The 12,455-nt window shown below is 49.5% G+C and overlaps 1 protein-coding gene across 1 annotated transcript in view; it reads left to right on the top strand.

Annotated features, from left to right (window-relative positions):
* Nucleotides 1–2,954: 2,954 nt before the first annotated feature.
* CACNA1S (calcium voltage-gated channel subunit alpha1 S) overlaps nucleotides 2,955–12,455 on the top strand; it is a 51,934-nt gene continuing 42,433 nt past the window's right edge. The window contains 2 exon segments of the mRNA XM_041489593.1: nucleotides 2,955–3,252; nucleotides 7,911–8,016. Coding sequence (XP_041345527.1) covers nucleotides 3,092–3,252; nucleotides 7,911–8,016 — 267 coding nt within the window. The 5' untranslated portion in view covers nucleotides 2,955–3,091.

The following is a 12,455-nucleotide window of genomic DNA, read 5'->3' as shown; positions in this document are numbered from 1 at the left end:
CTCGGCTCGGCACGGCACGGCACGGCTCGGCGGCAGGAGATGCACCTGCGGGAGTCAGACCCCCATCCCAGCCCATCCCTCTGGGACCCTCCCAAGGCCGGTGCGGTGATGGAGCGGGAGAGGGACACGCAGCCCCAGAAGTGTGCGAGGACGAGGAGAGCGGCTGCGAAGAGGTTCCACGAGGAAGGAGTCTCTCGCTGCCGGGCATGTAAGGAGTGGCCCCGTCGGGGAGAGCGCTGTCCGTGTGTGCTGGGGCCGTGCCGGGTCGGGTTTGGTGCTCTGTGCCAATTAGAAATTAGAAAACCTGACAGAAGGTTCACACAGTGTGAGTTTGCATTCGTATGCAAACCTTCAGATAAGAAATGCTGACTTGGAAATGCCATGGAATAGGACAGATATGGTTTAGAGAGAAATGGAACTAGAAACAAATTTCAAAGGACATCCTTACAAATAAGACTAGATACTTTGGAGAAATGGAACTATGAAAGATGCATTGGAGTGGGACCCACGAGGGGTAATTTTAAGATCATTTGCTTTAAGGCATTTGCAAAAGCTGAGAAGCCAAGAAACGCTTACAATGTATTGTAATTAGGAAATAGTTTGCTTCTGATTGTGATGTCGTGAATTTTAACATCTGTATTGTCTCACCCTTCACATGACACTAAAAATAGAATAAAAATTTTTAGAACGCCTCTCAGTTGCCCCATCTCTGGGTCAGAAAAGGCATAATCCGACATGTGCCAGCAGCTCCCGGCGGGGCTCAGGGCGGCTCAGGGCTGTGTGAGCCCAGAGGGGCTGCGGGGATGCCCTGCCCAGCCCGGCCGCCCTCCTCCTCGTTCCCGGTGTCCCGGGCACGTGTTCGTCCTGGAGATGGCCGCTAGATGGGCCCCGCGGCTCTTCTGCACCGCCAGCAGCAGGAATAGGGCTCCTGGCTGGCACTTGGGGTTTAGGAGGAAAATGACGGCTGAGGGAGAAGAGGGGTCTGCCTTACGCGGAAACGGGGCTGGACCAGGCAGCAGAAGTGATTTGACTCCGATGACTCCGATTTGCACGGCAGAGTGGTGTAGAAGGGGGCAGATTGCTAATTTAACCCTATGGAAGCTGCCCTTGGCCACAGCAGGGGGAGTTGGAACGAGATAATCTATAAGGTCCCTTCCAACCCAAGCCATTCCATGATTTTGTGAACCCCTTCACAAGCGAGGGCACCCTCCTCCAAAGTACATCAAAACTGGCTGGAGCAGCTGCAGGAGTTGCTCTCCCTGCCCTGGGCTCCCCCAATCACTCCCTTCTGGCCCCCAGCACAGCTGGCTGCACATCTGGCAAGCATTTCCCTCCCTGGCAGAAGGACCCCACAAAGCCGGGGGAGGAAGCTGTGAGCAAGGCAGTGCAGTGCCCTGGCTGGAGCAGCACCCTGGGATGCCCCAGGTGAAGTGGGGCACAGCTGGGCAGTCACAACAGCTGTAACATCTGTACAACAGGGATACCATTTGCTGTGGGACATTAGATGGCTGCAGTTAGTTTGCTGACAGTCTAGAAAACCCCAGGAAAACCCCCATGAATAACACTTCTGGTGCATCAGTCCCCTGCTGTGGAAGGTGCTGATAACCTGCCTCTCTCCTTACCTCAACTCAGGGGTTACCATACCATTCATCCAGTCAGGCTTTCCCAAGCCCAGCAGGGCTTGGCAAGACACAATCCAGCCTAGTGAGGCCTCAGGTTTTGGCTTTTCTATTTTTCAGATTCTGTTCTGCTTTAATGTGTAAGTCGAGGCTTCATATTAGGGGATAGTAAACTCTCTTCACAGAATAGGTAGACAAAACAATTCCTTCTCTAGCTGGGGACCCAAGGACAGCTGATCCAGGCCCAAGAGCATAAACAATGTGGAATGAAGAGAGAAAAACAAGAAGGATGGGACTTCATGGGCTGGAGCTGTAATTGGACAATTAACTCCAATATGCAAATGGACCAGAACTTATAAAAGTGTGAGACCCCATGACCTGTCATCCATTTTGTGACCATTTTGGGTTGTGCTGCCCAAGGTGGATCTATTTGAGACCTCTTAATAAATCCTTACTTTAGCTCTGTCTAGTCTCTGTTCTAGGTCAGCCTTCACAAGGCATCACTAGGCTGGTTGGGTTCCTGCATCCCCAGACATCCTGCACACCCTGCATGCAGGACTTACCTCCATAAGTCTAGGCAAGTGGTTAAGTGACCAGTGCCAGCCAAGGGTTTCCTCTGTGCCTCCAGAAAAGCAAGCCTGAGCACTTTTTGGACTCACCATGATTCCCTACAGCACTGAGACTGGGCTCTCCAGCCAGTGAAATAGACCCAGCCTCGAAGGCCCTACAGCCCCAGTATCACATGGTCCAGGGCACAGGTGTGCACCAGCTGCAGGTGAAATCCTGCAGAGGAGGGGCTGATGGCATGAGGGGGAAAACTGTCCTTGGGAACTGTCCAGAGCTGGCTTCTCACCCTGCATGATGTGATTCAGCAAATGCACATGGCCCAGGCAGCCCAGCTGCTTCCCAGGGCAGGTGAGGACTGGGGACAGAGCTGACCTGGGACACGGTGCAGGTGGGGATGTGGGGACAGAGCTGACCCAGGACACGGTGCAGGTGGGGATGTGGGGACAGAGCTGACCTGGGACACGGTGCAGGTGGGGATGTGGGGACAGAGCTGACCTGGGACACGGTGCAGGTGGGGACCTGGGGACAGAGCTGACCTGGGACATGGGGGCTCCTCTGTTGGAGACAGTGCCCAGCCCGGGCAGGCTGTCCCACCCCCAGTCCAGCCCGTGGCACGCCAAGCACTCGCCCAACTCCCCATGTGCTGGGTAAAGAGGGAACAGCTGCAGGGGCCCTTCTGCTGCCTCAGGAGCTGGGACAGCACCCAGAGTCAGGCCGGGATCTAAATTTAAACTCATGCTTTGTGTGTTTGTACATGCGAGTGCAGGCTCCAGCCCCCACTCCCCCACCACCTCCCTGGCTGCACGGAGGAGACAGAGCCCGAGGAGCTCCAGCTGGCTGGGACCTGGGGAAGGGGGGCTCCACTGCGGGGCAGGAGGGGAAGGGACAGCTAGGGGGGCAACACCATGGAGTCCGCTTCTCCCCAGGGTGACGTGAAGAAGAGGCAACAGAAGGAGAAGTCCAAGAAGCCGGTACCACCAATAGCTCCTCGTCCACCCAGGGCTCTGTTCTGCCTAACCCTGGAAAACCCCCTGCGGAAGGCGTGCATCAGCATCGTGGAGTGGAAGTATCCTGTGCTGCAGGGGCTGGGGTCAGTGTGTGTGTGCTGTGAGCAGGGCAGGGCTGCTGGGGAGAGCTGTCAGCCTGTTTCAGCCTTGTGCTGTCTCATCAGGCCTGTCAGAGGCAGCGAGGCACCCAGGGAGCCTTGCAGGATGCATGGCAAAGGCAATGGCTGTGCTGGCTGGGGCTGGTGGGGAAAGCTGGGCTGAGGAGTGGGTCAGGCCATGGGGCCTTTGGTGGGGTGGGACAGGGACAGCCTGGGGACAGGGGACTGGGGGGAGTGAGTGTGTTGTGTGTTGGGGAGCAGTGGGGCACAGACTCCTGAGAGGAGAGGGGGTTTGGCGTGGCAGGAGGGGGCACAGTGCCCATGCAGGGGTGGGGATGGGTCAGGCTGGGGACAATGTGATACTCTGGAGGTTTGGGGGTGGGTAGCAAGACCATGGGGAGTTGCTTGGGATGGCTCTTTGTGCGTATCCCAATCTGATCCCACAGCTGTGCTCTGTCCTGGTGGGAGGCCTCCCCAAATCCTTGCTGACGCCATTGTCCTCTCAGCTCCCTTTCCCATCCCTCCCTGGTAGTGCTGTCACAAGTGAAGGCTTTCTGTGGGTGATACTGTTCAGAGGGATAGTCTTGCTTTGTGCCTTTGGCTTAGTGTTGTAGTTCAGGTGTTGCTTTTTGACCTTTTCACTGGGGCATTACAGCTCAGAAATACCAAAATGTCATGTCTCTGCCATGCATCCAGGAACTATCACTTTGTTCACCTATGTTTTATGTAAAGGAAGAGAGTGGGAGATGAAATATTTCACTTTGATTTCAGCAAAAAATTTGGGCTGTAGCAAAAATGACAGACAGGGAAATAGAATCGAGTTCTTCCACCACATCTTTTCTCATTTTAGTTACTGAACCTTATCTGTGTGTTCCTGGCCTTGGCAAGATGATCCCACCCCTGGCCAGGCTTTACTCTGGGAGGTGGCTTGGTCACCTTAGGCTGGCTGTGTTGCTGTGGGAATACCAAAACCATGCCCAGAGATGCTGCTTTGTCCAAAGCCCTGTTGGCAGGCAGGAGGGCATGCTCACAGCTCTGGTGGTGCTGGAGTTTGAGACCTCATTCCTTCCCTGCAAGGGGACTCTCTGTCCTCCAGGGAGAGGGAGCAGGGCCAAAATGGGGCAGTTCTCATTTTCTGTGTCTCTGGCAAGAGAAATGATGGTTCTGTGGGCTCACAGAAGGGAACTGTGCCTGTGTCCTAGATGGGCACTGAGAAAGGAGGAAACTTGTGTGTATGCCTGAGTGGCAGGAGAGGTGTGGCATTCACATTCTCTGAACAGAGAGAGAGAGAGACATAATTCTCTCACAGGATTTTTCCTGGAGAAACACAGAGAGAAAAAGAGAAAACAATTCTTATCTCCATTCTCTGCTCCTGTTGTTTTTACACATGTAAAATGTGTTAAGAAAATGGTTTACCTAAAGAGATTTAGTAATTAAATTCTACTAAAGATTATTTTATTTCCTTAACCAATTAAAAAAACCTGTACATGACTGTCTAGAGACAATCACAAGATATTCTTTAATAGATATCTTTTATAAAGTATGATATAATATTCTTTTAATATCTCTTGAATATAATATCTCTTAAATTTATTATATTATAATATTATAATAATATAATATTATGTTATATATAAAACAATTATTCAACCTTCTAAATCAATAGAATCAAATACCAATAATTTCCCTACATCGGGGACTTCCTAAATACTGTAGGGAGGAGCTGGAAATAGCACTTACATCTTGCAGCATGCTCAAACACATTCTTCCTGCTGGGCCAGCATGTGCCAGAGCAAATGTACAGCACAGGGAGGGTCTTCTCTACCTCGGTGCTCTGGATGGGGGACAAGTGGGTGCCCCACAGCATGGTGGCATGTGCAGGTGGTTCTGACCTGTGCAGCACAAACGAGCCAGGGAATCGGGTTTCGGCAGTGCCTGGCTGTATTTATACCCAGATGCACCTGGCTGCTCTCACTCAGGGAGCAGGGTATGTGACAGGGTCGGGTCGTTCCAGTTCCTCTGGGTTATTATGGTCTGCAGGGACATGCAGGCTGCCAAGGGGAGATTAGCTGTGACCCTCTCGTGTGGGGGTACCTGGGCTGTGGGTTCTGTGTGGCAGTATGTGTTCCTGTTCCATCACTGCTGCGTGGCTGCAGCTGTCAGAGCACAGAGCTGAGCCACAGGGTCTTTGTCAAGCAGTTGAGGGGAGGAGACCACCACTCCACTCAGCCCAAGATGGGTGAAAGGCTGACTTGAGGCAGAGTGTGTTTTGTGCTGAAATTTGCTCACATCTCAAGAAATAGGTTCATTAGAACAAGGAAATTGAATGTCTGCAGTTTACTGGGTGTTGTGTGCAAGACAGTCCAACAGCCTGATGGTTGTTGGGACACGTCTCGCTTTGTGACACCACCCTGGTATTTCAGGTCATTCTGTAGCCAGGAGAACTTCAAGGCAGATGGGAGAGAATTCTGGGGACTCTGAAGGACCACAGAGCTGCAAGACACAGAGGCCTAATTCCTGCTGCAAGGCAGATGTGGGAACCCTTGGTTGCTGTGCGGTGGGAGCATGCTGCACAGAAAGAAGTTAGAATGCAAGACAAGGAGATGAGGAGGATGCTGAGGCTCTGTGTCAGTGGCAGGAGGCAGAGACACTGTACCCAGTTGTCCCCATGTCTGTTTTTTGTTCAATCTGTCCCACTGCATGTCTACCTCATAGCTGTGCCAGAATCACAGGCAGCAAGTGGATTGCAGCTCCAGTTACAGGAGCTCCAGTGGAGGTCACCCTTCAAGGAGGGCTTGTTTTGTCCAAGCAGGCAGGGAAGCCTCATTACCTGGACACACAGGGGAGCAGCTTTCCCAGCTGACTTCAGTTTTTAAAGTGTCATCAGGTTGATGGATAGAAAGGTTCAGAAAAGGAAACAAAGCCTGTGATGAGCCCAGGACAGACCTGACAGCATTCAGCCACTATTGGAACACAAGGCAACCCCTGTGGCAGGGAGGAAGGATGCATCTGACTCCATCTTATCAGAAGGCTAATTAATTACTTTATTATACTATATTATATTAAAGAATACTATACTAAAAAATACAGAAAGGATACTTACTCAATGCTAAGAAGATAATAATGAAAACTCATGACTCTTTCCAGAGTCCTGACACAGCTTGGCCCTGACTGGCCAATGAGTGAAAACAACTCACACTGGAGTCCAAGCAAGCAATCACCTTGGGTAAACAATCCCCAAACACATCCACATGAGCACAACACAGGAGAAGCAAATGAGATAAGAATTGTTTTTCTTTTCTCTTGAGGCCTCTCGCTGCCTTTCAGCTTCCCAGGAGAAAAACCCAGGTGAAGAAATCGTGTTCAGAGAATGTGAATGCCACAAGGCAGCACTCAGGCTGCTGTGGATGGCATGGTGCCCCTTGCTCTGTAATACTGGGCTGGGCAGTGCTGTGGCCACCAGAGCCCAAGGCAGCCCTCAAGGGAGAATACTGGGGGAAATAGAGAGTGGGGATCTCTGGAGGGAGAGCCTGGCTGCAAATGAGGCCCTGGAGACAGAGTTTGAGCTCTTTGGAGGCTTCAGGAAGGTGAGAGCTGAAGCTTGTCCAAGAGGTTTCAAGGCCCAACAAAGCAGTGGCAGCAGCAGGAGCCTGGGAGTGACCAAGTGCCTGTCCCAGGGTCTTCATGGGGAAATAGTAAAGTCACCCCTTTTGTTCTGAGGTGTCATGGGGCCCAAACAGCCCAGTTTCTACCTTGAAGGGGCTGGGACAGTCCTGGGGCTGAGCGCTGTGCTCACTCCTGGGGACAGTCACAGCAGTGCTGCCTGTGCTGGGCCACCAAGGCTGTGAGGACACCTGGGGGTGTTCTGCCACAGGAGCCCCTGGATGGCTGCCTTGCCCCTAGATACCTTCAGCTGGGGCCATAGGGCCCCCGTGAGACCCGAGCAGCACGAGTGTCCCTCATGGATGCCAAGTGCAGAGGGAGCCGGGGCCTGCCTGCTCTGGAGGGGATGCTTGGGGTGTCGTAGTTGAGACAGAGACAACACAAAGCAACACTCTGTTTTCAGAAGGCCTCACACTGTTTTTATTCCAGCATGCATGCTTTTTATACATTCTTACAAAACCCATAAGTTTACTCATTGGTCACAAGAGACAAACAAAGTGCTCTTTGGAATAGGCAGTTGCAGGTTTATCTTATTTATCCTTCTTTCTTTCTTGGTTTCTATGTCAACGACCTTGGTAGAAAATTCTTTCAGGGGTGAACATGGATCCTCTTCTCAAACTTCCCTCTGGCTCACAGGAGTTGCTGTAAAACCTCTTCCACAGGTTCAGTGCCTACATTCTGAAAAAGGCTCCTGGTCCTTCAGGGTGATTCACTGAAGGATGAGGAGGGGCAAGCTGCCAGCCCTCCCATCCCTTTGTCCTGTGGCGAAGCTGACCCCAGTGTCCTGGCCCTGCAGCCCTGAGGATGTGCTGAGGCTGAGGTCTGGCTGCTCTCTCTGCGCTCTGCCCCCACGGGGGTTTGGTTCTCCACACCCACCCAGGCAGAACAGGACAGAGCAGGGGTGGGGTTATTCTGCTTTTTCTTTCCTGTCTGCACTCCTTGACACTTCCTCCTAGACCCTTCGAGATCATCATCCTCCTCACCATCTTTGCCAACTGTGTTGCTCTGGCCATCTACCTGCCCATGCCCGAGGATGACACCAACATTGCCAACTCCAGCCTGGTAAGGAGCCTGGGAGCCCTTCCCACAGCCTGAGTGAGGGCTCTGTGGGGCTGCTGCCTTGGGGTGGCACGGCTGCAGGGTGGCATGAGCTGGTCTGGGGCCATCTGCTGCCCCAGGGGGAGTCAGGCAGTGTTGGTCCAGCCAAAGCTGCTGCAGTCAGTGGGAAGCAGGGGTGGGAAGAAGTGACTGCAAAATGGGTTTTCAGAGGGGCTGAAAGCACCTCTGGGTAGAGATCAAAGACAGCAGGTTGTGTGGGGAGTACACATGAAGGAAGAATTGATACCAATGAAGGAAAAAATTTCCTCAGATTTTTTAAATCACACTTTCAAAAGGAACATCCTGTTCCAGAAAGGCTTAAATGGTTTGTTTCAGCATTTTGGAATACATTTTTCTGACCTTTCCTTTCAAAACTCTATTTTAATTTTTTTGTGTGTATGTGGTTTTTAGTTTTTTTTTTTTTTTTGTTTGTTTGTTTGTTTGTTTGTTTTTTATTCTTCAAGAGGGGAAAAAACCTGTTTCTGTTAGGCAGAAAGGTTACTCCTTTCCAATCATTATTCTGTGTTCTTCCACAGTCGCTCCAGTTTTCCTGGAATATGATGTTTTGATGTGACCCAGATCAACAGTTTACACTATTTTCAGACTGCCACACCTTTCTACTCTTCAGATCCCCACTGTGGTTCAGTCCACATTGATTTCCATTGAGAGACTGAGTATAATGACTGAATCAAAACATCTAAATCCCCCTGTTAATGAAACGGGGTTCCAGACTCCTCAGGGTGAATGCCCATGGAGGGTTAGATCCTGGGCTGTTCCTTCAGCCTCCTGCCTGGTCTGACCAGCCTCCCTAACCCCTCGGGCTGGTTTGGGGTTCTTCCCTGGCTGGGGGCACAGCAGGCTTTGGTAGGTGCAGTTACCTCAGGGGAGAGGTAAAAGGGACAAAGCAAGGCTGGGGCAGGTTGCCCATGGAGACAGAGGGGATGGAGCTTCCCTCTGGGAGAGGGCTTGGGATGTGGCTGAGCCCTGTGGGGGCAGAGCTGGGGGAAGCCCAGGTGTGTGTGGGGATAGGGGTGAAGTGGCACTGGCCTCACAGGGCTCCCAGAGGGGCTGATGCTGCCCCAGGAGCTTTCCCATGAGCAAGAGGCACATGGGCAAGGGCCAAGTGATGTAAATTCACTGCATACATGAAATTCCATCTATTTTTATTTCTTATATATTGGATTATTTATGCTATACCCTACTAGGGGGATGTTTCAGCCTGTTGCCACAGTAATAGGTATCAAGAGCCAGGTAGCCCCAGGCTGCTGTTCTTTCATTCCTGCTTGCTGTCCCTTTGTCACCATGTTCTGGTGGCTTTGTAGGAGTAAAACCAGCTGAGAATTTAGCCAGGCACCCATCACCTGAGGCATCAGGCTATGGTTAGCACAGGCCTGCTGTTGGAACCCTGGTTACTGAGAATTTCAGACTGTCTGTGCTGACAGGCACTGACCCCCAGGAGAACACTGCACTGACCTGAGGCCGTGGAGAAGGCTTCCAAAATGGAATGATAGCACTGGGATTGTGGGTGTGGAGTTTGAATAGAAGTGTGTGATATCACAGGGTGGAAAACTTAGAGTTTAAGGTTTTAGAATGTAGTAATATAGATAAAGCAAGATGGAGGTTTTGGGGCAGAGGCTGCTCCTTCTTCACCTTCTTCTCCATGGGTTTGGTTGGGTTTGTGTAATTGGATAAAAAAGTCCACATTGCAGGCACAATTGGTTATTGGGTTAAAAGTAAAAATAATTTAGTTGTCATTTCTTAATTGGACAATTAAGGCCTTGTAGAGAGAAAGATGGGGCTCTGTTTTGTTGTTTGTTAGTGAAGTGCTGTAGAACTCAGGGTTTGTGAGACTGTGACAGAGATAAGAACCAATAAACATCTGAGTCTCAACAAGAAATATCATCTCACACATTTAATCCTGATCTTGGCAGAGAAAAGAAGCAAAGAATCCGCAGCCTGCAGATAGTGAAGAAAGGCTTGTGGAGGCATTTTACTGCAGCAGAGAGATGCTGTGATGTGTTTAATATCTCCCTATCCCTTTTCTGTCTCTTCATTGCCCAATGCTCTCTGGAGAAGGTTGAGTTTAAAAAAAGGCATTGGAATTATTGAGAAAGCAAAATGTATGATGGGAAACTGAGTAAGGGCAGTGAGAATGTTGCCCCATGTTTTTTGTGTGTGATAGATAATTTAGTTGTCATTTCTTAATTGGACAATTAAGGCCTTGTAGAGAGAAAGATGGGGCTCTGTTTTGTTGTTTGTTAGTGAAGTGCTGTAGAACTCAGGGTTTGTGAGACTGTGACAGAGATAAGAACCAATAAACATCTGAGTCTCAACAAGAAATATCATCTCACACATTTAATCCTGATCTTGGCAGAGAAAAGAAGCAAAGAATCCGCAGCCTGCAGATAGTGAAGAAAGGCTTGTGGAGGCATTTTACTGCAGCAGAGAGATGCTGTGATGTGTTTAATATCTCCCTATCCCTTTTCTGTCTCTTCATTGCCCAATGCTCTCTGGAGAAGGTTGAGTTTAAAAAAAGGCATTGGAATTATTGAGAAAGCAAAATGTATGATGGGAAACTGAGTAAGGGCAGTGAGAATGTTGCCCCATGTTTTTTGTGTGTGATAGTCAGAAAAACTTCCACAGACACTGAAGGGTTTGATTTGCAGCCTTGGGAGAAGCTTGGATTGATGTGAAAATACAATACACAGATATTAAGTAGAAAAATAATAAATTTATGCTTCTGTAGTTGTAAGTGAGAAGTAAGTGAGAAACTGTATTGATAAGATGGTGAAGCGTTTATAATGCAGTAATGTAATAGTATGGAGTAGGCTGGGAGTTTAGAAGTAATAATAGAAGCATCTCTGTGCATGTGAGACAGAAGCCATTGGATAAAAGTGTCCACAGTGCAGCAGAATTAAGTAAAGGTGATAGGTTAGAAAAGCAAAATAAACCCTGTGGCAACTGTCCATTGGGTTAGAAAGTTCTATATTGGCCTGTAACAAAGAAGTTGTGACCACTCTTGAGCTATGGCTGAGTGCTTGCTCCTCTAAAATCTCACAGCCTCCGAGGCTGATGTTCATCCGAGCAATAAAACCTTCTTAGCCCCCCAATAGTGCCATCCCCGCATTAAAAGCAGGGATAGGGACGTTGGTGGGGCAGCACGGAGGCTCCCTCCCGGCAGGGCTCCCTGCTGAGGGGTGAGGGCCTGCCCAGCCGCGGCCTCCTCAGGGACGGCCGCTCTGCAACGCTGCAGCGCCGAGAGCTCCTTGTTATGTTTGCCCAATTATCCAATCACAAATAAAAAGCCAAACAAAATTAAATGTAATAATAATTTTAATGAAATTTAAATGAAATAGTTTAAAATATATAAAATTGAATACATTTAATAAATTGGCAGTATAATTTGGTTATAATAAAATATAGTCTGGTTCGGGTAATGACGCATAAGCAAAATTACCGCGGGGTACGGAGCGCGAGGGCCTTGGGACCCCTGCCACCTCACGTACAAGCTTGCCAAGCCCAAAATTCCCCCCTTTATACTGTCCATTATCAGCATCCCCTCCTATTTCTGATTCATCACACTGGTGTCTCCACCCTCATCTTCATCTTCACCACGCATGCGCCACCATCTTTTAGGGGGTCGCACCACTCTTTGGGGGTCGTCCAGATGAAGGCCGCTCCTCTTCCTCAGGTGTCCTTTATTTCACCTTTGGGTTACACATGCGCACCAAGCTAATAGCATATATGCCAAACCAAAATTATATAAGCCAATATAATAAATCTCATAAATTAACATATTTCTGATTTCCACCCAAGTTTTCCCTCTTTCAGTTAATTTTAGCAAGCTTTATCTGACTCCTTTTCCTGCCTCGAACATCTGCAGAAGATAATGGGGGGGTGGACCCTTCCTCTCCGCTTTCCTAGCTTTTTACCTTTTTAACCATTTTGTTATCTCCAAATATTGATTACTATATCAATATTGATTACTGTTTCAATTATATCAATTTTATCAGCACGAATCACACCTATTTATCACATCCTCAAGGGATGCCTTGTGGGGCTCCCTAAAACAGAGGCTAGACAAAATGAAGAGAATAAACAGCAATTCTGTTTATTGAAGGACCTGCAGGTACATTTTGGGCAGATGAAGCCCCCCAGGGGCTGCACCCAAAATGGACACGGATTTTCACACTTTTATAAGTTAGGTCCATTTGCATATTAGGGGTTCATCTGCCAATTACAGCTTCAGGTAATGAAGCAATTTACCCTCAGTTTGCTCCCCCAGCTCACTTTTGTTTCCATCTCTGGGGCCTGAGGCAGTGAGGTGTCCTTGGTTCCCAGGCCTGGAGAGGAATTGTTGTGTCTGACCAAAATGGAAAGCAGCAGCCAACACTCTATATAGA

The sequence above is a fragment of the Pyrgilauda ruficollis genome, unplaced genomic scaffold, assembly GCF_017590135.1.
Source record: "Pyrgilauda ruficollis isolate IOZ18807 unplaced genomic scaffold, ASM1759013v1 scaffold95, whole genome shotgun sequence".
NCBI lineage: Eukaryota > Metazoa > Chordata > Aves > Passeriformes > Passeridae > Pyrgilauda > Pyrgilauda ruficollis.
The sequence above is the reverse complement of the archived record's forward strand: the minus strand, read 5'-3'. Positions and strand labels throughout refer to the sequence as shown.